The sequence below is a fragment of the Pavona decussata genome, unplaced genomic scaffold (assembly GCF_977016875.1).
Source record: "Pavona decussata unplaced genomic scaffold, jaPavDecu1.1 SCAFFOLD_51, whole genome shotgun sequence".
Taxonomy (NCBI): domain Eukaryota; kingdom Metazoa; phylum Cnidaria; class Anthozoa; order Scleractinia; family Agariciidae; genus Pavona; species Pavona decussata.
Genome location: NW_028145473.1, coordinates 2047425 through 2075000, shown reverse-complemented (window position 1 = coordinate 2075000; position 27576 = coordinate 2047425). Strand labels below are relative to the sequence as shown.

Genomic DNA, 27576 nt, shown 5'->3' with positions numbered 1-27576 from the left:
AAATACATCAAAGTCACGTTAAAACCCTACCAGACTATTGGCAGTTTATTTTTTTTTTAACCAAAAGACCCCCTTCCAAAAGACCAGACTCGTGGCGCGATCTATTTAATTCCCTGGAAAGATTGCGAGAAAAGTTACATTGGTGAGACAGAATGACTGAAAGAACACCAGGAAGCAGTTGAACATAGACAATCGAAAAAGGCTGCAATTGCTAAAAATTGTTCATATTTAGGTCACTCCATCTCTTGGAAATCTTTCAAGATCCTACGCACAAGCGCAAATTGGCGCAACAGATGCCTTTTAAGTTTTGTCCTTAAGCGTGAGATTTAGTTACTCCTGTGCATGGCAAGTGCATGCCTTCGTCCCGATTGATTGGGTTTTTGCAGGTATTAGGGGGTGTTTACATGATACCAGCGCGACTTTCATTCGGGTATGAGTTCACTCCGGTTCCTTCTTGTGGCTCTGTGTTCATTTACATGACACCAGCACAAAATCTCATACCGGAGCGAGTCAAACTGATGTGAGTTCACCCCGGTAACTGTACCGGTACGAAATTCTCATTCCAGTATGAAAACTCGTTCCGATGCCATGTAAATTGTTCCGGTATGAAATCACTCTCTCAAGAGACTGGAGCGGGTGGCGCATGCGTAGTCTTCTCGCTACTTGTAATTCTTATCACTTTCCCCTGGTAAGCAGAAATGTTCTGCTTACGTTTAGATATTTTTAACAAGAAAAACGTTTTTTTTTCTTGATAAAAATAAATAAAAATATTATTATTATTATTATTATTATTATTATTATTATTATTATTATTAAGCAACATCGACAATATATAAAGAGCAGGAGGAGGAGAGAAAGCGGAAGTACCAACAGAGGGTGCTGGACGTTGAAATGGGATCTTTCACTCCCCTAGTTTTTGGAACCAACGGTGTGATGGGAGCCGACTGCAATTGCTTTCTCAAACGCCTAACCAAGAAGCTTTCAGAAAAGAATGAGGAACCTTATCACATTAGTATCACTTGGATTAGAACATTGCTTTCTTTTGAGATTTTAAGGGCGGTACACACACGCTTAAGAGGCTCCAGCCGGACAACTTTCCACAAAATTCCACAAGGACGTTTCATTGATGACTGCCGCTTAAACGCTAGCCAAGCGTGTGTCCGCTAATTTTAGAAAGTAAATGATGGCGTGAGCTTGTGAATTAGTATTTAAGGCTCTTTGTAATAATTTTTTTATTTCATCAAAATTTTAGTCTATGAATAGGGGAATGGAAATTGGTCATATGAATGACTGCCGCTTAAACGCTAGCCAAGCGTGTGTCCGCTTATTTGGCGTGAGCTCGTAAATTAGTATTTTAAAAAAACTAGTAAAATAGTTAAGCAAACAATCTGCAAGGAACCGCACAACGAAAATGCTGCAAGTATACGCAGGATCTGTGAAACATTTAATCAGCCAAAAATATAAATGACTCAAATTTCTAAAATAGTTAAAATAGTATCTAATAAATGGGAATTTCAGTGGCTAATTTCACAGAGTGGCGTTTGTTTTTTGTGGAGGAAGGAAAACCGGAGAACCTGTAGCTAAATAATCGTAGCAGGGCCAAGAATAATCTCGTACCCATACCTCCCACATTTCGACATTCCCGAACCGATTGGGTACGAGATTAGGCCAAGAACCAACAACAAACTCAACCCACATATAGCGTCAACACCGGGAATCGAACCTGGGCCATTTTGGTGGGCGACAAGTGTTCTCACCACTGCGCCATCCCTTGTTTTGTTAGAGAAGCTGAAGAGTCCGTTCAAGAATTCTTAGGGTAAATTATCTTTGAAGGTTGTTTTCTAGTAAACGCTTCATTTGACAAAATTTAATCTATGCAAAATTCGCACGAAGCGTATAAACTGGCGCTCGTGCGGATCGGTCCTCATGAAATACAGTCAACTCTCTCGTAGCGACCACTTCGTAAACAAATTAAATACTGTTTCAAGAGCTCTCTCGTAAGCCACCACCACTCAAATTTCTTAAGGGACCGCGGCCACTTTTTACGCCAGAAATTTGACATATTCTTTTGTGTTCTGTTTCCGGTAAGCGACCACCCAACAAAATTACGTATGATCGTATGATCATTACTCAGAAGTGAAAAAAGTTCATTTTTTAATGACGCTACCCCGGACTGCTGCGTTCTAGTATAACACGAGACACATTGACAACTACTGTACACTCTACTGTACGTACTTTTCCCGAAACGTGTTGCATGTGAAAAAAGTCAAATAAATTAGTTTCTATTTGCGTAATTTTAGCTGATAAGGTAATATTTTTATATAATTAATTAGTCAATCCAGTATTAGGCTTATTTTGTTGATCTTGCCCGTTAGCCACCACCTCCTGTTAGCGACCACTTCTGTCGTGCCTCAAGGGTGGTCGCTTACGATAATCGTTGGAGTTCAACTGACCATGACTTGAAAATAGACTTGCTACGCGGATTAAATAAACCAGAAGTGTTCCTCTTCAAGCGTCAGGCAGAATCACGTAAAACCTTAAAATACATTGTACTCTAACATCATTTATGGTCAAACCGTTGTGATTTGGTTGCTCAGGCAGACAGGAGTGCGACTATACTGCTGTAAAATAACTTTGACTTCAGACCTTAAATATACGAGTCGCGAGTTGCAGAGCCATTTTGATTTACATGTTCGTACCATAAATGTAAGCTAAAGCTAACAATTATCGTGCTTCGAGGGTGGTCGCTCACGAGAGAGTTGACTGTATTATTGCCTGTTGTTAAAATTCAGTGAAAAAATAAGTGGCTTAGCCGTGAGCAATTTCTCATATCGCCAACAAATAATTATTTGAGCTCAACTGACCATGACTTGAAAATAGACTCGCTACGCGGATTAAATAAACCAGAAGTGTTCCTTTTCAAGCGTCAGAATCACGTAGAACCTTAAAATACATTCTACTCTAACATTATTTATGAGCAAACCGTCGAGATTTGGTAGACAGGAGTGCGACTATACGGCTGCAAAATAACTTTCACTACAGACACTAAATTATGCGAGTCGCGAGTTGCAGTGCCATTTTGATTTACATCTTCATACCATAAATGTAAGCTAAGGCTAACAATTATCGTGCCTCAAGGGTGGTCTCTTACGAGAGAGTTGACTGTATTTTCGCCTCTTGTTAAAATTCCGCTGTGAAAAATAAGTGGCTTAGCCGTGAGCAATTTCTCATATCGGCAACAAATAATTATTGGAGCTCAACTGACCATGACTTGAAAAAAGACTCGCTACACGGATTAGGTAAACCAGAAGTGTTCCTCTTCAAGCGTCAAAATCACGTAAAACCTTAAAATACATTGTACTCTAACATCACTTATTGTCAAACCCTCATGATTTGGTTGCTTAGCTAGACCGAGGAGTGCGACTATACTGCTGTGAAAAAACGTTGACTACAGACACTAAATTATGCGAGTCGCGAGTTGCAGTGCCATTTTGATTTACATGTTCGTACCATAAATGTAAGCTAAAGCTAACAATTATCGTGCCCAAAGGGTGGTCGCTTACGAGAGAGTTGACTGTATTTTCGCCTCTTGCAAAAATTCAGTGAAAAATAAGTCGCTTAACCGTGAGCAATTTCTCAATCGCCAACAAATAATTATCAGAGCTCAACTGACCATGACTTGAAAATAGACTCGCTAGGCGGATTAAGTAAACCAGAAGTATTCCTTTTCAAGCGTCAAAATCACGTAAAACCTTAAAATACATTGTACTCTAACATCATCTATGGTCAAACCCTTGTGATTTGATTGCTTAGGTAGACAGGAGTGCGACTATACTACTGTAAAATAACTTTGACACCAGACACTAAATTATGCGAGTCGCAAGTTTGATTTACATGTTCGTATCATAAATGTAAGCTAAAGCTAACAATTATCGACAGCGCTGCTGCTCTCTTACCTAATGAAGGGGAAAACGTCAGGCCAACGAAGAATCAACCACTCATGCTCGAAGAAACGCTGAAAACTCCCTTGAGAGAGACCTATCGCGAATCTGAGAGGAAACAGGGAAATTATTCCGCATTCCAGCGCAGGCGGCCCAAGCTCAAGCTGTGAGCGTGATCATGTTGCATAATAGCGGTCACGGTGGAAACAAGAGTTTGTATGGGAATATTTACGATCGGGTTTAGGAGGTACAAATACTGGAAAGTTCTTAAAAAAAATGACATACCTTGCTTCTAAGGTGTGTTGCCTATTGTCTGTTTGCTATTTTGTGCTGATTTGAGGCCATTTTAGTGGGACATCTTAGAAGTGATAACTCGCTAAAATGACCTTAGAAGCAAGGTATGTTATTTTTATTAAGAAATTACCAGTATGTGTACCTCCTGCACGTTCGGGATGGAGTGGCTGGGTTACTTCGGGGAACGCTAACTACATCAGTGCGAAATTGTGATCCTTTCTGGGGGGCTTTCCCATTCGAGTAGGTTGGTCTGTTCCAGTTAACTATTTTCGAGTTGTACTGTTAAAATTTATTTCGTATTGTTAGCGCTATTTGAAAAAGAGTTTTGTACAATTTGTGCATATTTTAAGCGTAGTAATGGGATATAAAGTAAATTAGATACATGTATGTTCTAGTTCAAAGAAAAATTGTTATGTTGCACTGACCTGCTACATCATAATTATTAAAGTTGTGAAATTTGCATGCAGATTTTTAACTATAACGACTGTTGTTATTAAGTATATAATGTTTAAGTTCACTGTCCAAACTTGAGTCCATTCCATTCTCCATTTATGGTGACGCGATCGGAGATCATTTCCCATCCAAGGATCATTCGCGGTCCAATTTGGGGATCATTTGTGTTCCGGGAATCATTTGCGGGCCTGTGCAAATCTTTTAATATTTTTTTTTCTTATTGCGTGGGCGGGCGGGATTCTGTAAATCATACAATCTGATTGGTTTGACAGTGGACGGAATTAGTCCTACCTTGGCCTTGCTTTCTTGCGGAAAAAAATAAAAATGTTATTCACTGGCCTAGGTCGGTGCGTAGTGGGAAAACATCTGCCCTCTGTCTTCAGTATGACCCTTAACCGACACAATTTTTCCCAATACAGACCTCCCGGCCGGTGAATACATATATATGACTGCACATGGAACTGCTTCATGCTGTTTAACCAAAAAATGCTTAAAGGAAGGTGCCTCTTATTTCAGAAGTACAGTTTTTTGCACAGTTTATAGCCATGCGGGTAAAGCAGATTTTAGTATGGGCTACTGAAATCCAGAAAGAAAATTGGGATAGCGGGGTATTTTTGGAGATAATTAAGCAAAATTATTCTAAAAAGCAAATGTATTGTGTTTTATTTTAGATTGAAGCCTTGTTATCTCTAAAAAATGCATGGCTACCCCTAATTTTTTTTCATTTGAATATGTATTATTGCTTTCTCGCAATAATTTAAAACCGCACAAAAGCACTCCTTTATTTGAGGCATCGCCGATAGGAACCCGAGTATCTTTGAGATGCGCAGAACGTATGCGCAGTACCAACGGTAGGGGTCATTTTACTTGTTAAAGTTTTAAAAAAATGTATATATATTATCGCGGAAAAGGTCGGAAGTATCATTTCCGAACATCTTATTTTCTAAAAAAATTCTGGGTGGGGGAATGCCCCTAGACACCCCAGCAGTTTGTACCTTTGGCGCTTAAATTTTACCCCTATGAGCAACAAATCGTTCTAGCTACGCTCCTGCTCATTGAAAGCCACATTTGTTTCGGCGAAATTTGTCCCTGTACCAACGTTAACACATTGTGTATGCTAGTTTTGAAGTTTTTAGAGTAGTATACAACTTGGGGGTACGAGCGCATTTTAGAATATCATAGTCGCAACTGGTGTATGTGGGTCTGGTTTACAAGCACTTTTTCGCCGAGCGAGGGTCCAACTTAGTTAATTTCAAAAAACGGTTGTAAGATCAATTTTACAAGCATTTTTTCGCCAAGCCGAGGCCAAACTTAACGACACATAAAAACTGATTTAACCACAACATGTGTATGGGGGCTCTAGCGCATTTGTAAAAAAAAAAAAAAAAAAAAAAAAAAACTGTAAAATCAATTTTACAAGCATTTTTTCGCCGAGTGAGGTCTTGAATCGCATGACTAAATTCTGAGAAAGCCTAAGAATTAGCATATGAGACAAAGTTGTTGGGGGTTTCCCTTTCGATTGAGTCATCAAACTGCTATTGTTATTCACATGACAGTCGCGTGAATCTATAATAAACATTTGAAGTAAAGTTTACTCGAAAAGTTTATTTCAGATTTTATAATGTCCGTAAGTATAGCGGACGACGACATTTTTTTTAAAGAGGCTAAAAAACAACCGTAAAAACGATTTTACAAGCACTTTCTCACCGAGCGAGGGCCCAACTCGACGACCTCATTTTTAAGCCTTGGTATAATTTTCTGGTTTCATGTTGTGTGACTAATTCAGAGAAAGTTTCTAGTTCTTTCCAGGAATTAGCATATGATAAAGGAAGCTAGTTGTTTGCGGTGAGGGTAAAAGAAGGAATGAGTTTGCGGAATGGCATGTGGCATGGCGTGCGGAATGGCATAATTATGCGAAATACGATTTACGTGGGAAATAAATTAACTGAAGAGCGCGTCATGTTTTCGCGCCAATTTTATAAGAGCAGCAGCTTTTTTGATGCTGCGGACTCTTGCTAAATATTAGCAACAATTCGAGGATTTGATCGTCTGATTGTTGATTTGGAAGAAGTGAGGGTAAAGAAAGCGACAAAAACTGTTTATAGTTTTCGCATTCAGGGAACTATGAGTAAATCCGTAGTAAATTAAATTTCATGTTCACTTTACTCCATGCGACTTCGGTTGACAAAAATAACGTGGCAGCGTGAAGTCTTCTCAGAACAAAGATTGATCCTTTACCTAGGGCAAATAATAAACATTTTTTTCTTTTTTTTAAACCCTCGTTAAAAGATCAATTCTCATACCCTGTATGCTCGATGATTCATTTATCATGAGCGGGAAAATGAACAACAATTTGACCAAAATGCATTTGTGATCACAACCTTTCACACAACCAGTGTCGATAATTAGACACCATACTTGTCATCTGCTTTTTTGCTCTAGGGCTTTTTCACTTCTAAATCTCATTTTAGGTTGGGACGTCTGGCACTGAAAGACCTTAATTAAAGACGGATATGTTTAGTTCGATAACGCGTAACTGAACTATAGCTACCTGAATCGCCGTATTGAATAGCTAGGTAGCTAGCTCAGCAGCTCAACAGTGACTTGCGTACTCGTCGCTCGACGAAAATGTAAGGTGAGAAAAAGTAGAACATATTTTTCCCATGAGTTGTACAAATTGTAACCGTCAAAGAGTCTGATAAAATGACCGAGTTTAAATTTAAAATTTCTCACATAATAGTTTTGGCCTTGGACTGATGTTTTTTCTCCAGTCTGGTGTTGCTTTTTGTCTAGGCTACTCACTGCCACGTTCTTTTTGTCAGCTAGAAATTTAATTTATCCTTAGTTCCTTGAATGCGAAACTTCATCGATTTCTTCACTTTCACTTCCTAACCAGCGATCAGACATGTTCTATCCCAGGCGTATATTTTCTAATCCTCGATCTGTTGTTTGGTTGTTTAATAGTCCGCAACATCGAAAAAACTGCTGCTCTTATAAAATTGGCGCGAAAACAGGATGCGCTCTTCAGTTAATTTATTCCCCGCGTAAATCGTATTTTGCATAATTATGCCATTCCGCACGCCATGCCACATTCCATTCCGCAAACTCTTTCCTCCTTTTACCCTCACCGAGCGGTGAGGGTAAAAGGCGGAATGAGTTTGCGGAATGGAATGTGGAAAGACGGGCGGAATGGCATAATTATGCAAAATAAGAATTGCGGAATGACATAATTATGCGAGATACGATTTATGCATAATGACTAACAGAAATATATTAAACTGAAAAAGCGCGCCTTTTTTTGGGCGCCAATTTGCAAATACAGCCTTTTTGTAACCATTTCAACCGAAGAATGCATCACAAAAACCCAAACAATGGTATCTTCGAATTCAAACTTTTTTCCTTCGATTCTCATGGTATAGCCGTTGATGCAACACAGCAGCTCGCGGACTTTTATCGTTCGCGAGTGAACACAAGATTTGTAATACATTTGCATTAAAGAGGTTTGTTTATTTACGTAACCTGGTTTCCATTCCACACGAGTCGTCCGCCATTACGGGAGATGTATACAACTCAATCGAAGGCTGGTTAAACTTGACATGTTTCAAGCTTTCACAGCGCCTCGCAGGAAAAAGTCGTGAGTAAAGAACCGCCTCTGTTTATTTTTGAAACGATTTATGTCACTTGTCGAGGATTTATCTGGTTATGACGAATGTGTTGTGGTTCGGTCATGCTCATTTCCGTTGTTTTACGTTTTATATTAATCAATTTATCATACACAGCCAAACACACACACACACACGCAAAAAATAAATAAATAAATGAAAACGAAAATAAAAATTTAACCGCAATCTATACCGCAGAACTCTTTCCCCGTATTTTGACGTGTAGATTTCGGTTTTTTATTTTCGAAGGATCTTGATGTAACAAATTTTCAACTCCAACATTTTATAAGAAACTATATCTAAGCAATTTGCTTAGATATTGTTCCTAATAAAATATTGGAGTTGAAAATTTTATTTGTTTCATCAAGATCCTTCCTTCGAAGATAAAAAACCGAAATCTACACGTCAAAATACGGGGAAAGAGTTCTGCGGTATAGATTGCGGTTAAATTTTTATTTTCGTTTTCATTTATTTATTTATTTATTTATTTGCGTGTGTGTGTGTTTGGCTGTGTATGATAAATTGATTAATATAAAACGTAAAACAACGGAAATGAGCATTGACCGAACCACAACACATTCGTCATAACCAGATAAATCCTCGACAAGTGACATAAATCGTTTCAAAAATAAACAGAGGCGGTTCTTTACTCACGTCTTTTTCCTGCGAGGCGCTGTGAAAGCTTGAAACATGTCAAGTTTAACCAGCCTTCGATTGAGTTGTATACATCTCCCGTAATGGCGGACGACTCGTGTGGAATGGAAACCAGGTTACGTAAATAAACAAACCTCTTTAATGCAAATGTATTGTGATGGCGTGGAGAGCCTGGACGCGTGGAGTGGCGGGAACATTATGTATTCACAATATATATTCTCACGTTTTGCACTATGTAGATGAGTGTAAGCGGAACGCCGAACGGGCATTAACGGTTGCCCATGATTAAGCGTGTAATATGACTAAAGGACATTAAATGTATTACAAATCTTGTGTTCACTCGCGAACGATAAAAGTCCACGAGCTGCTATGTTGCATCAACGGCTATGCGATGAGAATCGAAGGAAAAAAGTTTGAATTCGAAGATACCATCGTTTGGGTTTTTGTGATGCATTCTTCGGTTGAATGGTTACAAAAAGGCTGTATTTGCAAATTGGCGCCCAAAAAAAGACGCGCTTTTTCAGTTTAATGTATTTCTGTTAGTCATTATGCTTAAATCGTATCTCGCATAATTATGTCATTCCGCAATTCTTATTTTGCATAATTATGCCATTCCGCACGTCTTTCCACATTCCATTCCGCAAACTCATTCCGCCTTTTACCCTCACCGCTCACCGAGTTGTTTGGGGGTTTCGCTTTCGAATGAGTCATCAAATTGCTATTGTGTTCAAGTCGCGTGAATATTTCAGCCAATCACAAACTTCACATTTTTACTTCACAATTGTCAAATTTTTCAGTGAAACTTAAATAATTTTGTGAAGTTCCTTGCGCATCCTGTAGAATGTTTATACCTTAGGGGTTTTCCCTATGAAGTGGCTGATGCATCATTCAGTTATGCGTTGTCTGGTATCTAAAGGGAAACCATCAACACATATAAAGATATATTATTATATTATAGTATCATGAGTTTGTGTTATAATGACGTCCATCTCGCATTGAGAGATTCAGAATTTGTTATTTGCCCGTTTTGAGAAAAACAAAAACGGCTAGCATGCTGCAATAACAGTGACATTGTGACCGACAAAGGAATGAAAGTTTGCAGAAGTTGTGGTATTGTTGGTGGTTATGTGTATGATTATGGCTCCATCGATTTTCATGAGAACATGTATAAGATAAAGAGGAAGTCAATTTACAATAGGAAGTGTCATATTGAGAATTTATAATCCAAGCTATGTAGACAAAATTTTACGGATATACATAATAATGAAATATTAGCTATTTTCAAGGAAATTGATAAGGTGTTACCTAATATAAACAGGGAAAGGAAACGAATTATTAGTATACAATACATTATGAGAAAGTTGTTTATTATGCTTGGGTTACTATATCAAAATATACGAATTGCAAAATCAAAAAAGACGTAAGCCTTCTATGAATCCTACTGGGAGGAATTGTATGCATTAATCGGTAGTGTGATTCAAAAGATTATTCAAAAGTATACAATTTGCCATATTTTTTAACCCATTTATCGACTATAGGTGAATTGTCTAGTATAAAGTCGTCAGTTAATTGCATTTTGATGTAAAATTCTTGTGAATTGAATTAACCTGAACGTAAACAATCTTTGATTTCATTCAAAAGATGCCCATATGTTTGAAAAGCGTATTGGCATTGATTTCATTTTTTTTTCAACATTTTTCTGTTTCATATAGACTTGTATCAACACGGAAGCAGCTGATATTATTAGGTTTTCCTAATGTCACGCATCCAAGCAGTAAACGCAAACACAGTGCCGATCAGTCCCCACGTGCTTCACTTTAGCAAACTCACAGAAAACTGCTACCTTTGAGCTAACAGAGTAAGTATCTTATCTTTAACTGACTAAATTTCTGAATTTGTGGCATTTGACCGCGTTTTATCCGAATTTTAGAGGGAAGGATACCGACAAACTGCCCTACGCGTGCAGCCGCTTTACGATTTATTTTTCCCAGCCAGTTATTTGAAGGGGCAGCACCACATGCGCATTTTAATATTTACGTGAAACTGCCCTTGAGCCTGTCCATGACAATGTGTATGGAGGTTGAATGCTCCGGATGATGGACTCCTGGCTAACCATTTATATTGCAAATGATCACACTATACATGTACAGCTCCAAGGTAAGGCCTGTACCTCACGCCTGTGCATAGGCATATCAACTGGGCTTCGGTGTTATCAGGCCTTGTCAGCATAGGCCACACTTTGTGCAAGCACCCTACTTCCGAAGCCGGTGCAAGGCAACCGTAAACGCCAATCCCACACTATCCACACTGTTGGCTGAGACTTGGGCATTGTTTACAGCGTAAACACCACAGGGAAAGATGGAAATTAAACTCTACTCTTCCGGTGGGGTATATTGTCTCCAGAATTGAAGAAAGAAATACTCTTCGTTTGTGGAGTCAATGAGTTATCCTTGTCAGCCACGGACAATCATACAGCAAAATGAAGAGAAAATAAATTTAAAAAAAAGGATCGCCTGGGTCTAGAAAATATTTGTAGCTCCACGGTCACATCTAAAGACAGTAATACGTAGACTATGAACTGCCTCTTTATTTCTATCTTAACTCTCCCTTAAATGATAAGGGATGGTTCGTAGCTAGAACGTGGTGTCTTTCAAGTCCTGGTCTCAGCCTGGGGCCATACCACGCTGATAAGTCCAAACAAGGAAAAGACCTGTCCATGACTGCCACTCCCCTAGTAACTTGGCTGTACGCATGCGTAAGACACAAGCGTAACCTACTTGGAATATTCCTCTCCATTAGATATGAAACTAGCCCTCCTGTTGAGCTTTGGCGGGCAAACTCTTTTGGAGCCTTCGGGGCTATTTTTACATTCACTATCCATATAACTATTATTTTGATCAGTAGAAACCTCATTTGCTTTACTTTAAACATAAACGGTGAACGGAAATTTCGTTAGTGATGCGCGACACTTGCAATTGTATAACTGGTAGGATTGATAATAAATATCGAAAGGTGTCAGTAATGATTAAAAAAACACACACATGCTGGGTGTGTTTTTCTTCCACAACGAAGAAGGGTCAAGAAGGGTTATATACCCGAAAAGTTCGTGTTGTTTAATCATTACTGAACTTTTACATAATGCGAAATTGCGCGGAATATCGTCTGATACTTAGTCGATGAGGTCGCAGGCTGAGTTTGCTAAAATCAGGGGATATTCATTGAAGAAAAGCTGGAGGCGATCTTTACTTTGTCATTCTCACCCCGACACACGAAATTACGTATATCGGAGAACAGATCTGTTGACTACGGAGGACGAATATTCAGTGCAACAAGACCATATTTGGGCAGTATTGAAATGTATTGAATAATAGGGAGCCTAAGCAACGACGACGGCAACGGCAACGAAAACGTCTCCTGAAAATATATCTTTATTTCATTTGTGCTACTTCGCGATTACTTCAACTCGCTCAACTTTTAAAAAAATGGCGAACTATCCAGGTACTAAATTGGTAGGAGTGGCATACAAGTTAAGAAAGAAAATGAAAAATTCACGTTCACGTTCTGCACAAAACCTTCAAATGATGTGGTCATTTCACGTTGTTGTTTTGCAGGGGACGGCAAAGAAATGTACCAAAACGTAAAACGCAAGTGCAGAGCGATTGTTCTTGCTCATTAAACCTTTTGTTTAGCGGCGTTGTCGTTGCCGTTGCCGTCGTCGTTGCTTAAGCTCCCTAATGAGGTCTGTTAATTTGACGATTTGTTTCAGTGGTGATCGGATTTTCGCTTCCATACGTTGAAACTCTGCGACTTCAATTTCATATCCTTCCTCAAAGGGAAACGGAGGAGGTCAAAGCAGGCCCCTCTGGCTTGGGAATTCCAAATAATTAATTTCTGCTAAAACATTCTGAAATTTGACACAATAATTCGATTTTACAGTACTACAGGAAACAAAAAAATAGTTCGAGCGGTTGGTGTTGATTTTTACTTATCCTATTGGAACTAAGAAAAGCTCACTGGACAAAAAGTAAAAAATGCGTACATAGACACACAAACCGTACAAGTAACCAATTCTTATTTAAAATTGTCAGTAATCTTGCCTTCAATTTGAAAGGTTTTCCAAGTGGTCGGTTCAATTCAAGTAACGCTGTTCTGGGTTGCTTTGAGTAAATGACTCTAATGCTGTTACTGACTCGTTTTGGAAAGGCAACCACGTTCTCAGGACTTCTCCCTTGTTTAGTCCCTCCAAGGTTTTTGTGTTTATTTTTTGTTTGCTCTACTTTGTAAGCCTTTCAATTGTTTTAAAACTGCGCGCGTTTGAGAAAAAAAGAACAGAAATGAATATTTCAATTTTCACGTAAAATGAAGTAGTTTTATTTTTAGCCGATTGTTAAGTCTTGGGGATTGGGAATGAGCCTCAGGTAATGAATAAATGGCAAAACCCCAGGGATGTGCCTGTGGGATGTGAGTGGATGGTAACAGTAAGAATTCAACCGTGCGAAAACGGTGTGTTGGAGCCACTATGCGCCTCTTATGAGTGCTCGTGTTAGTGGTGTCTGTTTTAAAGGTTTCAAAATAATTGTCAGCATCATAGATCAATCAAAAGTGACTCGGGCAGAAGTAAAATAATGAATAAGGAGGCAAATAAAATAGAAAGAGTATCAAGGGTAAAGGAGCTGTTCATTTTGGAATGCAATGCTTGCTAAACCTGTGCAGGCCTCACAGAGAGGCTAGCGTACAAAAAAGGTCTGTTATATACACCTAGAATTATGCATTATTCAGTGAGTGACACAGGCATACTCGGAAAAAGGAAATCCAAGTAATCCTCAATAACGTCAGATGCTCTACCACTGAGCTTTCCACGCTTAACGGCTCGCAAGTTAGCGCTCACTGCGATTCGCGTCTCTCTCCATGAATTTCAATAGTAAGAGAAAAAAGACTTATGAAGTCTATGACAGCATCGTGCTGCATACCTCTGAGACAATTCATCAAAACGGCATACCGTGTAGCATGAAAATTTTGCGGGTTCTAATTTTTGCGAATTTTGCGGATTGACCTCGATCCGCAAAAATTAGTACCCGCAGAAAAAAACACCCGCAAAATAAAACGCCGCAAAAATTAACTCCCTTCAGTCAAATTTAAAACATGTGCGCTTTTAATATATAGACTTATGCCACGATAGCGAGCGATATATATTGGACTTAAACAAGAACATTAACATGATTTTTCATTGGAAAAAGCAACTAGAGCTGTCAAGAGTAAAGCAATTCAGTACATTAGATTGTCACAAATGGGTCACCTACAGGAACGCACAGACTTGAATCATGCAGCAGACCAACCGTGTTCTAGTGGCGCATCTGCGGCGGCTTGCACAGAAGTACAGAAGTTCAACTGAACAAGAATGTTATTATTATCGACTGAGTCTGTCTCATTGCGTTACAATAGCGCATAGTTTTGCATTTTAGCAGGCCACTCCCAGTTAGGTCTCAAAGTTGTATACTAGCTGGAGTACATCTTTCACTCGAAAGCCCCTCTGTTTGCCTAGAAAGGTTTCAGCTACGGTAATTCAAAAATTCATACTGCTTTCTTATAAAATAATATACGGTAATACCGGTCGTGGTAAACAATATTAACGAAACAGTGTTTGGCTGTGCATGGTAGGGGTAGGCTTTTTGTTTAGTTGTTCATTTCCTTTGCGCATTAAGGTATAACAGTGATATGTCTCTCATTCGTAACTAGAGTGAACTGTGACTCAATTGACCGTTTCAATAAAAGTTGAAAATATTCAGGTTTGTTCCACTAAATATTCTGCTGCTTGAACCAGAGCATCGCAAAAATTAGTTCCCAGTAGAAATTTCAGTCATCTCGAACCGCAAAAATTTGTTCCCGCAAACCACAAAAAATCGCCAATCCGCAACATGGCAAGCCGCACGCCTTAGCAACCGATTTTGCCATCCAATTTTTTCCTCGATCGCTACAGGAGGCCTATTGTTTACGGAACTGCTGTTGACAGTTTAAAACCACATTTTCGTGCAATACGAGCCCCAGTGCGTTGTAAAATGTTTACAGCAATCAACATTCACTCACTGCGTGCAGTCGAATAATTCCGGTTCAGTCAAAAACCTCCAGACAACTCAAAAATCCGGGCAAAAATAAAGTTATCGTCGATGTGCAGCGAGTATTAAACACGGCAAAGCAAAGGCGACACACCCGATTGCTCGTCCTTATCAGGCGACTCACCCGAGATAAGAACGGCCGAGTTAAAAATCTCTGTGAAGAAATTTCTAATATTATTATCAGAGCTAGCTCACGAGGCAAAGGCGACGCACCCGATTGCTTATTGTTCTCAGGCGACACACCCGAGAGAACAACTGTGACCTAACTATGTCTTTTACCTCTACATAATAAAACCGTGAATATTTAGCCGGTATTAATTTTTGGACACTTTTGTCGCACTCAGCGTGGTGAACATTGATTGCCAGTATCTATTTTGGCCTTACCGTCTGAAATACTAACACGGTCCCGCAACAATAATATCATCACAAAAGGCATTTTAAAACTACATTTTGTGTTGACTCTGATTCTAAGAGTTCCTACACGTGGAAAATGGAAGCTGGTGATCGACGCCGTTACACTTTTTCCCAAATCACGAAATCGCGAGTCGTGATCAAATATATAACGTACATAAAAATCGTACTTACCTTTGCGGACGAATGGAGGTTGACGGTTGACTTTATTTATCATTCAGTTATTGGAAAATGATGCAGAAAATTAGCTTGCCGAAAAATAAACTATAAATTTGCATCGTAGAGACGATGGGCGAACAAATCATTGATGTTATGGTTCATCGATTTAGGACCATCTAGCGCGCCGATAAGATTGGCGGGAAAACGAAAACCTTTAGTAAAAATTGTCATTTTTCCGTTACCGATGGTCGATGTGTAGTCAGGCTTCTGGACAGATCGAAGGAGTTTTCGTTTCCAGTTAACTGTGCGTTTCCACAAAAGCCAAGCTTTCTAGTCACAAAGACTTCATTGCATTGCGGCAAGCTCGATCTAGACATTACACGCGACTGAAATTGATTCTTTACTATACTGTTGATTGATTGCCCCTTTCGAACTCGGGAATTCGATCATAGCAACCGTCACTCAACCTAATTAATTTTCACACCTCTACGCGGCTCCTCATGATAAAACTCCCGCAAAATTTTCGTGCTACACGGTAATTAATAAAGTCAGGATATTATATATTGTTAACTAAGTTTAAACAGAAATGCTTTTATAAAAACTGTATGCAAATAGTAAAAAATTAAATAGCCTACGTAAATTCTGTAACAAAGTAAAACTGTAATAGAAACGGGAATAAGCTATTTTAGCTCAGTAATTTGACTCCTTATGCCCTTCTCTTGGATGTCTTCATTGCAAGTGCTAATATTAGTAGAGACAACAGTTATAACTACAGAAGCCATCAGTCATTTAGAAATACTTAATCTTCTTCTACTTTTATAAAGCACTGTACAGTTTGCGCACACCTGCACACAATCACCTAACCCGCGCTTTGACTGATAAACAAACACTGTTAGACGACTGTTGAAAACACGAAAGGCGTCTTGTAATGGTGTCTGCGCTCCGTTTCACTTAAAATTGGAAATGGCTGTCATTGTTTATACATAACGCAATGCAAAGACTCGGGGGAGTCTAAGTGTATTTGATTCTATCAACTGACTTGACAAGGTAATTTGGCCACCGCCGGTAAAAAGAGATTCGAGTACTGACATTGCTAGCGTTAGCCCTTCGTCAGAGCGAATCAAGGAATTGTGGGATGTATGTTAGTGAGCAGTGGAGCTACGCCACTGAGCATGGTAACGTGGAAAACAAAAATAAATAAGCCGAATGAAAAGCTATCGTTAATTTCGTGGAGAGTTAGAGCGCCAATTTGCCAGGTGATCTGGTGACGTAACTCGGGGGACTGGGGAGAGAAATTTTAATGCCGTATCCCACAACCGCGCGCGGCCTTCAGTGTTGTTTTCGAATTTTATCATGGCGGCCTGTAGCCTTGTGCGGTCGGTCTCATTTGAACGTTAACTCACCAGGCACGATACACATGACATGTAGAATGCATGAAGAATAATCCTCTATGTTTAACTAATGCAATTACTGAAGGAAATTGGGAGGTAAAGCCTTGAGAGCTTCGAGTCATTGGAGAATGACATCTGATGCGATAAGCGATTGAGGACGGATTGAACCGTAAGCATGAATCTGAAAGATTTATTTGAATAATTTGGTTTCCAATATTACCTTAAACTGTGTTAATTTACTTTTGTGTCACTATTAAAATTGATATTTGCTAAAGAATGTCTTGATCGATTCTGGTATCTGTTTAAATAAATGTTCTTATAATTAGCTTGCCATGTTCGAATTCTGAACTCGATGAAGACGCGGGTGTCACAGTTTTGAGACGCCGGCCGGTCGGCAGTGTTGCCGTGACTCAGGACTTTAAATTTATGTTGCTTGTTGGTTTTGTTTGTCTCTTTTTTTTTATCAATTCAACCCCGGTCAGGTCGATTTGTTTCGTACTGTGGCATTTAAATGTCTTTCCGAGCGAAGGAAAACTCTTGCAATTCGGAGTCGGCCCTAGTACGCTTGCACTGCCCTCATAAAAACTGCGACAAGTTTTACGTGAACAAGAAAAATTTAAATGAACACTTCCGCTTGAATCCGTCGCATAAACCAGACTCTTTGGTGACGACTCGAGTTCGTATTACTGCTAAGGAATGTGCAGAAAAATTCCTTGACGATGAAAAAAACCCATACTCTAGGAACGTTCGTGTTAAAGAATTGTGTAAACTTCTTACGGATGAAGAACTTCAACTGTATGCACTGCCAAGGATTACCAAAATTGTGACACCCGTGGACTATTTATTACAAGAAACTACAGGTACACTTAACGATGTACACCAAAAGCTGGTCAAGTTGAAAAATGACCTTTACTCGCGCTACCCAGAGTTTAACTCTCTCTTTTGTCAAGGATCACCGCCTGAAACAAGCCCAAGAGAAAAACTGGCGGAAATAGTGCAAAGTAATCTACCTCATTCGTGTGATTGGATTATTGAATTGGGCAATGGTACTTTGTTTAAAGATGTTATCATGCCTAAAGTGTTCCAAAGAGAGTATCATGCTTTTGAAGAATTTTCTTGTGGTATGGTTGGGGCTTTTGGAATTGGGCAAAAAGATGTGCAGGACACCCTCAGGAACAAATGGGGCAAAAAACTGGAAACAGTGATTGGAATAAATCCAATTTAGAGCAAAGATAAAATTTTTGGCAAACTCAATGACCAGAGGCAAGAACTTTTGGAAAAAATTGGCCTTGAATTTAATCAATTTGGAGAGCTGGTTGTGGGGTATGTTGATTTTGAGAAGTACATTACATTGTTTCTTAGTCAAGTTGGCACCCAAAGTGCTATTATCACACCTCAAAATAAGATTATCGTAATGGACTACACTGATGGGTTCCCGTGGCTTAAATGGTCTCGCCACTTGACAGGGGAGACAAGTGTCAGAGTTAAACTTGTTGAGCCATACAATTTAATGAGCACAGTCTTAACAGTTGCCCTTTGGCTAGGTAATGATGACTATGACACCGTAAGAAAGTGTGCTGAACCAGTTTTTGAAAAACTGAAAGATCTCAAGTCAATAAAACATCCCATAAGTAGGAAAGAAATTACAATCGTAAGGCGCAGCTGTGGGGATGGGAAGGAGAGAAGATCATCAACTGGTAATTCATCTGCCAAGTCCACCTATCCCATCCCTGAATCCCCTGAACATCAGAGCCAGCTTGGAGACATGAAATTTGTATGCCCACAACCAGCGTGGACAGTTGTAGAAACTGAGGTGCTGGAAGAACAATTCCATGAGACACTTAGTGGAAAGGCTCCAACTAAGCAAAAGCGAAGAGAATTCGCAAAACAAAACCTGGGTAACATGGGAAGAAAAAATATATGCGGAACACCCCTTGCTGATTTCTACCCAGGTACAGCCCACCTTGGGTTTCGATCTGTAGAAACCTTGTGTTTAAGGATAGCTAGAATTGCATCAGGTTTGTATCTTATCCTATTTTGAATTAACACTAGAATGTGACAATTCACAAGACATAATGCACATTAGCCCTATCAATTTTAAAGAAAAGTAGAGAAAGTTAAATGTGGACCATTTGATGACCCCCCCCCCCCCCCTCTATCACTGGGGAATTTGACCATCAAACATAGGACACCAGAGTGTGGATCAAGTGTATACATGTACTTGGAATGGAAGTAGTTAAGGACAGCATGAGGGGATTATTTTGAGCTCATCTCACCACTTTCTTTTATTTTTCTGTGCCCCTGGAAAAGGATTTTGATCAAATACCCTTCAATATAAAAAAAATTAACTGTACTAGATTTGACCCCACCCTCCAGCCCCCACTTCCTCAGCTCAGGCACAACACTGACGGGTATATGATGGTACACTCTCTGATTGAAAAAGAATATAAACAGCAGACAAAAAAATTTTTGATCGCAAAATAATGAAAACCACCTTAACACCTCATCTAGGCTGCAGATCAAAAGTGGTTTTCCTGAGGGTATGCCCTCATCAAGACAAGAATTTCCAGTAAAAAAGAATTGCAAAAGGGTGTACCAAAACAAACACTCCACTTGCAATAAGCTTAATGGTGGTAATCATATTTTTCATTTGCCACAAAATATGCAAGTGTACAGGCAAATCAAACGAAATCCTTAAATATTTTTTGGTAGCTAAACCATGCATTACAAATTATTAGATAATTAATACAATTCAAATATTACAGCTGTTTTGGGGAGTGACCAGTCATTCTTGCATGCACTTAAGAAAGGCTTGGCCAAGTCAGTAAACATAGAAGAAAGAACTATCAAGTTTGACGAAGTTGGAGTGCTTGCATTTCCTGAAAGAATGTCCTTCATTTTACGCGAAGCAGGGTTTCAAGGAACTTTACTTGACATTCTCACCACATTCTGCAGTGGGCTTGACAAAGTGTTGAAAGGTCTCCTTCAGACATCCCAGGAGTTAACTGGTGATAAGTATGGAGCTCATGCTCGTGTTCTCCTTGGTTTTCAAGCAGTTCAAATCTTTGGAAGTGGTTGCATTACACCTTCATTAAAACAAATTGTGACATATGTTCCGTACTATATTGACAAGGCCCTTGCTGATGGAAAGATGGTTGGTCTTCCCATTACTTTGGCAAACTTCAGTGACGCCACCATGGAAACAGCACATAAACACAACAAAAGGAAATCCTTGCTTTTTTCTGGGGGAAGAGCCGGCCCAATATCAAGATGTCAATACCAAGAGCAGGTGATCAGGCAGCAGTTTCAAAATGAAGTCTTCGAAATAACCAACCGAGAGAGCACGCCACAAAAATCATCTTCAGGGAAAGCTGAAAAAGAGCGGAAAGCAATTGTTGAGAAAGAAAGCGGAGTGAAACGAGTGGTAATTAAACCTATATAATTATTTATGAATTATATCATGCAAATTATATAAACAGCTACCTTTTGCAGGTAACTGAAATTACTAAAAGTCTTGGAATTTTAGTGTGTATAATATAGGAAATTAAATGACAACAAGCTAGAACAATTTTTTTATGGTTGGCAAAAATGTGAAGGGAAGGAAGAAACCAGTCAAAATATGGTTGCGATAATCAAGCAAATATTTTTCAATGCCAAAATCTAATAATGGAAACTCTTGAATATAACTTAACAAAGTTTGTAAGTACATCGATGCCTAATCAACAAGAATTTATAGCTTCCAAGGTTGGTAACTCAGATCTACTCTAAATTCAATTGCATTGGTTTTAATCCTGTAAAGCACTTGTTCTTTGCTGACCACAAACTGGAAGACAGCATGCAAATTCCAAACACAAGCAAAACACCTTCTGAAGATCAACAAAGCAGAGAAGATGATGGAGCAAGTGATGATGAAACTGACTTGATAAGCAAAATTTAAACTGAATCCAGTATTGACTAATAAAATATGTGTATAAAAAATGGACAAAGTTTTGGTTTTATAGGCACTTGGGCTTAATTCTACTTTAAAAAGGCTAGATCTAAATTAATTGGTTTAAATTAACAATGAAATATAATTATAATTTGCTACCGTTCAATCAAAGAAGGGCAAAAACTATAACCTCGGGTACAAAATTCGAAAAATTATGAGTCAGTCAGTTAAGTTAAAACCACTTACTGCTTTTAGGAAGAGGTGACTGCAGAAGACTGTCTTGGGCAGGCTAACGTCCCAGCAGTTCAGATTGTTCCTCAAGGATCAGAAGCAGATGTCCATTCATTAGCCGACGACCTTTTCAAGTTTGCACAGGATAACTTCCACAACACCGTGATTACGCAAGTGACTAAAGAATCTGCTTCAAAGTTTAGAGAAAATAGCTTTCCACCCTCAAATCTCAGTTTTCATTTGCATTCTGTTGAAACAAATTTCGTTTCCTGGAAACGTTCGGATGCGAGAGTCAGCAAAGAAGTGTTCAAATGTAAAATCTTACCAGGTGCTGTAAGCCGTTGTTTTAGCATTCAATCGACAAAAAGTGAAGCAAGTCAAAGCAATAGAATGATCATACCATTTTCCGATATTCTTGGATTGGAAGTCAAAGAGGACTCGATCGTAATGGATGTCGGCGTACTACCGAAGATGGAGCAAAGGGTCCCATCGAGCAAAACAGTCGACGAGTCTTGTCACACATCGAAGGGCAAGTGGAAGGAGGAAACTGTCAGTGATCAAGCTAATTGTGAACCACCTTACCGAATATGTGTTAAAAAACAGCGTTTCAATGACCCAAGCACCATTCAGCTGAACAAAATCTTCGCAGAAATTTCATCTTTGAAGCTAGCAACCGAAAATGGCCTTCGAGATTCTTATCCAAGAACACCGCCTTGTGCGGAGACCAATCCTGAAGAAAAATATCCCGTTGTTAAAGATCCAACACTTGTTAGAGCCGGGCAGCTGGCCTGTTTACGTCTTTTCCAGTGCCTTCCATCACAGGATCAAACAGAATTCGTAATAAAGATGTATTCATCGATGGAAGAGCGATTCAATAGCCTTTTAAGGAAAAGGATTGGATTACCTGTTCAGCCACCTTGCCAATGAACTGCGTTACACTCAAATTTTTAAAATCTTCAGCTCCATTACTTAAACAAAGCGGATTACTCTTCAATCATTCTACATGTCCTGTGTATCGTGCGACAGCGAGGTGAGTAGACGTTCAAATGAAACTGAGTGAAACCGACCGCGTTACTATATATACTCCGCCATGATAAAATTCGAAAGCAACACTGAAGGCTGGGATACGGCATTAAAATTTCTCTCCCCAGTCCCCCGAGATCACCTGGTGGAGGATGAAGTATTGGCTCAGCTTTAATCCAAAGTAACAATCAATCCCCACAGATTCAACAAACGCTTTTCATTCGACTAAGTTATTTCTGTTTTCCACCTTACCATGCTCCCAGGAATAGCGTAGCTCCACAACTCACTATGTAAACCACAATTTCTTGATTCTCTCTCACGAAGCGCTAACGCTGGAAACGTCAAATCTCGAATCTTTTTTAGGTGGCCAAATAAATTACCTTATCAATTCTTTTTATGCAACCAAACATTCGTTTCAATTGCCCACCGATGCAACATCACAGTTTCTTTTCAAACGAACTCCCTTATCTTTTTGAAGTCCAGGAGAAATTGAAAGTGCCAATGTTTGCCTGCTGTGTGATTCGCATAACCTTTGCAATTCTCTGACACCTCTTCTTGCTTTGTCATCACATTATGTAACCGCAAATGTCATATTCGCCTTGTCTGAGTAAGTGTTCAAATTTTCCCAAAAGTACTGCTGTACAATTAATGGGTACACTTGGGTAAACTTCCACCGTCTTGCATTTACGTTATGTGGCGAACTGACAGAACTGACGTTTCGAGCGTTAGTCTTGCATTTACGTTATGTGGCGATCAATTCAAAACTTCAATATCCATCCCCACGGATATACCCCAGGGAATTTGACTCGAAAAACTTCCCGGGTGGAGCAATTTGAACTTTGCTCGATAGGCTGAGAACTTGAATGGAAACTGGAGTCGAGTTAATGTTATGCTTCGTCTGACGGAATACAATTGGTGGTTTAATGAGAAAGTTACAGTATATTGAACGATTGAAGCACAAACAAAAAAAGGACTTCAAAAGCTTTGTGGTGTATGAAAACTACGAGTGTAATGATTTGCAGATTTTATACCTTGAATAACCGGTCTTGGAAAAGGGCATTTGAACGTCAACCAAGGCACTTGGTGGCATATTGGAAACCAATTTTTGGCCTAAAAAGGCGGAAATTTGACCAAGCAAATCTATAAAAGTTCAATTGGCTGGGAAAAGGATGTTGAAGTTTCGATTTTATCAGCTACCTAAAAAGACACCCAAAGTCTGCTAGCGTTTTTTAGAAATTCAACTAAGTATAAAGGAAGCAAGGATATCGTGTAGGATGCTAAAAAGGTAAGTGTTATATATAATTATTGGTCCATTATTGACACGTTGCTAGGAAATCTTAGCTGCTTGTCTGCGTTCTTGTAATTCAATTTAATCCTGTTTGGATGTGGTTTTTTTGGCACCTACGATGACCTTCGACTGAACTAAGGCCTTAGACCTCCTATATACAATCCACATAAAGTGTGCACAGTTATCATCTATCAATAACATAAAAATAGGAATTGGATAAGAATAAACCATAATTTGAATAAACATAAAAGTACCATCTAATTATTGAGCCGTGCTATTCGTATGAGAATGCTGTTGGATTCTCTGATAACTATTTCACTCACTATGCCAACTGATAGTACTCAGTCATTGGCCGATTAAGCGTTTTCGAGAATCAAAACCGCACATCTCGAAGGTCTCTTCATTCTTGGAATTAGTCTCTAATCTAATGATCTTTACTGGTACGTTGGCTCCTTCAACGCGTATAAAGTCCAGTTTGTTCACGCTTATGATTAATCCAAACTTGGGCTCGGTTCAAACTTCCAACTTTACGTGTGCCGAACAAAAACTTTTGTTTTGCTAATTTACATTAGGTTCGGCACATGCGAAGTTCGACCTTTGAACCGCGTGCATTGGTTTCCTAATTTCAGTTATTTTCGTAACTGATGAGTGCAGCCAGCACCACAGTTATCAGTCTATCAAGCACAACTTGAAGATGAGCTCTTTGTGTTCTTGAGGACGCCAAACGTCATATTTGCTCCGTGCGAAACACATCTGGTTTATTATGTGTTCTTGCCTTCTGGAAGAAGCAAAAATGAATTATTACGTGGCTGTCAACTAAAATTAAAAAGGTCTAACTGGGTAATTCCTTTCAGTAAAATCAGAAAATGTGAGAAAAGAAAAGAAAACCCAACACAGGATAGGATACAGCACAGAGATATAAACGGATCAGAAGAAGTGCTAAAAAACAATACCACTTGAAAGGGACACCGTCACTACGATTTTGCAGTATTTGGGTAATAACTTCTCAAATATTTGACAAGGACCTTTTTGCTAAAATGAAATTGCTCTTAAAGCATCGGGAAGAAAATATGAGGGATTTCTACACGGGAGAAATAATTATTATCAGATTTTAGCGATTGAGCGGCTTCCCTAAATAACACAAGAAGAACTTGAAAAACTTGGTTGCAATCCATCTCCATGCTATCCATCCGCAGCCAAACATAATTAATGTTAGATTCTATGTACCACCAGCAAGGTTAGTGTTGACAAAACAGACCTCTTGTTTTAACGATTCCCTTGATTCAAATATGTTATTGGAATATCCATAGGTGACACTACCCATTTCAATTAATCCGCATACATTCATGACTAATAGCCAATCAGGATTCATGGGTAGCCTTACGGAAACCAGTTCAATCACAAATGAGTGCTGGGCAGCTATCGGCCTAGGAATATAAAATAATTTCAAGATCCATTTTGAAACACAAATCTAAACTGAAATAGTCCAATCTGAAAAGTCCGCCGGATGCTTTGAGTTAGCTCCCTGAACCCATCATCGTTTCCGGTCGAAAGTAGATATTATAAACCTTGCTGATAAAAAATCTAGTGAGCAGGATCTACATTACTTAATACCTTAAGATCCTAAGAAAGTATATTGAAAGTTATCTTGACTTTATTTCATTCTCATCACTCTCAGACAATTAAAATTGAAAAATATCACACACCTCGAGTGTCCCATTTCTTCAAAATGAAGGAAAAAATGGTATCAAAAGTCAAGTGGATTTCTTATGTAACAAACTACAGAAAGCGATTGAAAAGCATTGCTTACCATGAGCCATACTCAGCATCTTCTCAACAAGAGCTTCACACTCATTTTCCCAGCTATACTGCTCATCATAGCTTGTTCGCAGTATTTCAATCTCTTGAAGACGTTGTGCTCTGGTTTTCTGACGGACAGATGCGATTGCCTTTGCCCATTCCCTGGGGTCTTCAGATTCCACGACAACTGATTCACCAAACTTCACATCGCGGAGTGCCTCCCCGAATCCTGAATTGCTGCTGACGAGGATGGGAAGGCGGGCAGACAACGCCTCAAGGGCAGTTAGCCCGAAACCCTCTGTTCTAGAAGGCATAATTGCTAGGTCAACCTCACAAAACAGCTCTCTTAAGCTTTCTTTGTTTTGAACAAATCTTCTTACAATCAGCTGCACTTTGGAAATACCACACAGGAGCAACTTATCTTTGACCTCCTCCTCTTTTCCATCTGGTGCGCCCACAAAAACCAGACAGTAGGAGCTGTCTTTGAGCTGAGCTACTGCTTTTGCGGCGATGTCAAATCCCTTGAGACTGAAGTCCTCAGAATCGCCGCGACCGAAGGTTAAAACTTTAAACCTCTTACCATCTCGTGTGGCTTGCTCTGTCATTGAGAATTCAGGGAAAATACCAGGAGTCAGCTGAATGATGTCTTGGTGTTTCTTGCAGGACCGAAGATAGGAAGAATAGGCCTCCGTCAACTTTGGTCCAATTGCCACAACAAGATCTGCTAATTTGCACAGGGCTACTTCAGCTTTCTTCTTCTCCTCACCTTTGACAATGGCTCTGGGGTAGTTCTTGTACATTCCCAGTTCTTCTGGCGCAGTGTGCACTACTTGCACCCACATACAACCGTGAGACTCCCTAATGACTTGGGCTTGTTTACCAAGCTTCGCACCGTGTCCAATTACAACATCAATGGCAAGGTCTCTTGGTGGAAAGCTCAACCAGTCAAGGGGTTCATACCCTGGACGACTCTGTGATTCCCGAATGGCAATGTTGTGACTTCCAGCATCTCTCTCGTCCTCTTCACCACAGGCAATTTCTGGAACTAAGAAAGTGACGTCAACTTGGGGGTGTCTCGCCAGTGAGATGGCGAGCATTCTGTTTATGGTTGACAAGCCACCCATTGACGAACCCCACTCACTTGCCAAGAGAGTCACTTTCAAAGCTTTGTCGGCAATCCCCCCAAGAGTTTGTGCAACTGCACCTTGGGATGCGGCAAGCATGATGGAAGGACTAGATTCCTGTAATTTGCAAAACATAGCCATTATCGTAAGAAGACAAATATCTTTAATATGTTAAACTGAATACCAAAATATACATCGAAAACTTAAATTTTGAGATAAATCGTAAAGCTCAGCTCCAAAAAGAATGACGATCACCAGTTGACTGCTGCCTCAATTTGTACTAATTAATCATCATCACAACTCACCGTTAGCTCTAGACGGCTCGTTACATAAATGTTCATTGTCAGTTGACTCTATCCCGAATATGGGTGGATAGTTTACTAAAAAACTAATTATTATAATAATTCAGAACTTATTAGGCGCAAATATCTAAGTAAATATATTTTAATGCGCCATGAAAATTAGACTAAAATAAAATTAACCTGCATATACACATATCGAATATAAAAGAACGACTCAAGAATAAGAAACTAATAGATAAGGAGTAAAGAATAAAAATAAAATCTATAGCCATAATCTTAAAATTATTAGCACAAAAATAATCTTAGCTCCTTATTAAAATGAAATGCTCTTTTGAAAAGGCAACTCTTTAACTTAGCCCTAAAACTCTCAACTGAACTTGCTTCCCTAATCACCCTTGACAGTACATTCCATAACTTAGAAGCCGGGCAAAGAGGAACGCACGAGAGTTGCCTTGGGTTTAAAACTAGGATGACTAAGCAAAGCCGGTTGAGTCACATCACTAGAATTCCTTAGGTTATATCAAGACACAGGCTTACGAGTAATTAATGAACTTAGGTAAGAAGGTGCCAACCCTTAAAAAATCTTAAAAACAACCAAAACGTTTTAAAATTGAATTCTGAACTTAACAGGTAGCCAGTGTAAATCAACTTATAATGGGATGATATGACAGTATTTACCTTAACAGCTAAGTTAACAGTTTACCTTAACTTTGAGGAAAGGTAATGTGCTCAATTACCGGCTTAATGCACTTTGAAGTATTTTATAGCAAAGCCTTGAATTTCGAACATCTTGGGAAATGAA

At 39.2% G+C, this 27576-nt stretch overlaps 2 protein-coding genes across 4 annotated transcripts in view; one reads left to right on the top strand and one right to left on the bottom strand.

The window, feature by feature from the left end:
- The window catches only part of LOC146481036 (uncharacterized), a 175559-nt gene that overhangs the window by 56069 nt on the left and 91914 nt on the right, over window positions 1–27576 (bottom strand). Inside the window, exons 12-14 of one of the 3 annotated variants that reach the window (XR_014864522.1) lie at window positions 25359–26589; window positions 21253–24323; window positions 19692–20449 (exon numbers count right to left, since the gene is read on the bottom strand). Coding sequence is in view for 1 of the 3 variants with exons in the window: in XM_085108740.1 (XP_084964866.1) it covers window positions 25359–26589 (1231 nt within the window). In the remaining 2 variants the exon portion in view is untranslated. Of the gene's footprint in view, window positions 1–19691; window positions 20450–21252; window positions 24327–25358; window positions 26590–27576 lie in introns of those variants that run through there. The other 2 variants (XR_014864521.1, XM_085108740.1) reach the window with 2 other exon arrangements.
- On the top strand, window positions 19966–21030 carry LOC146481042 (uncharacterized). Its single transcript, XM_085108755.1, has 2 exons — window positions 19966–20502; window positions 20878–21030. The coding sequence occupies exons 1-2, from the start codon at window positions 19966–19968 to the stop codon at window positions 21013–21015; spliced, it is 675 nt and encodes a 224-aa protein (XP_084964881.1). The 3' UTR covers window positions 21016–21030.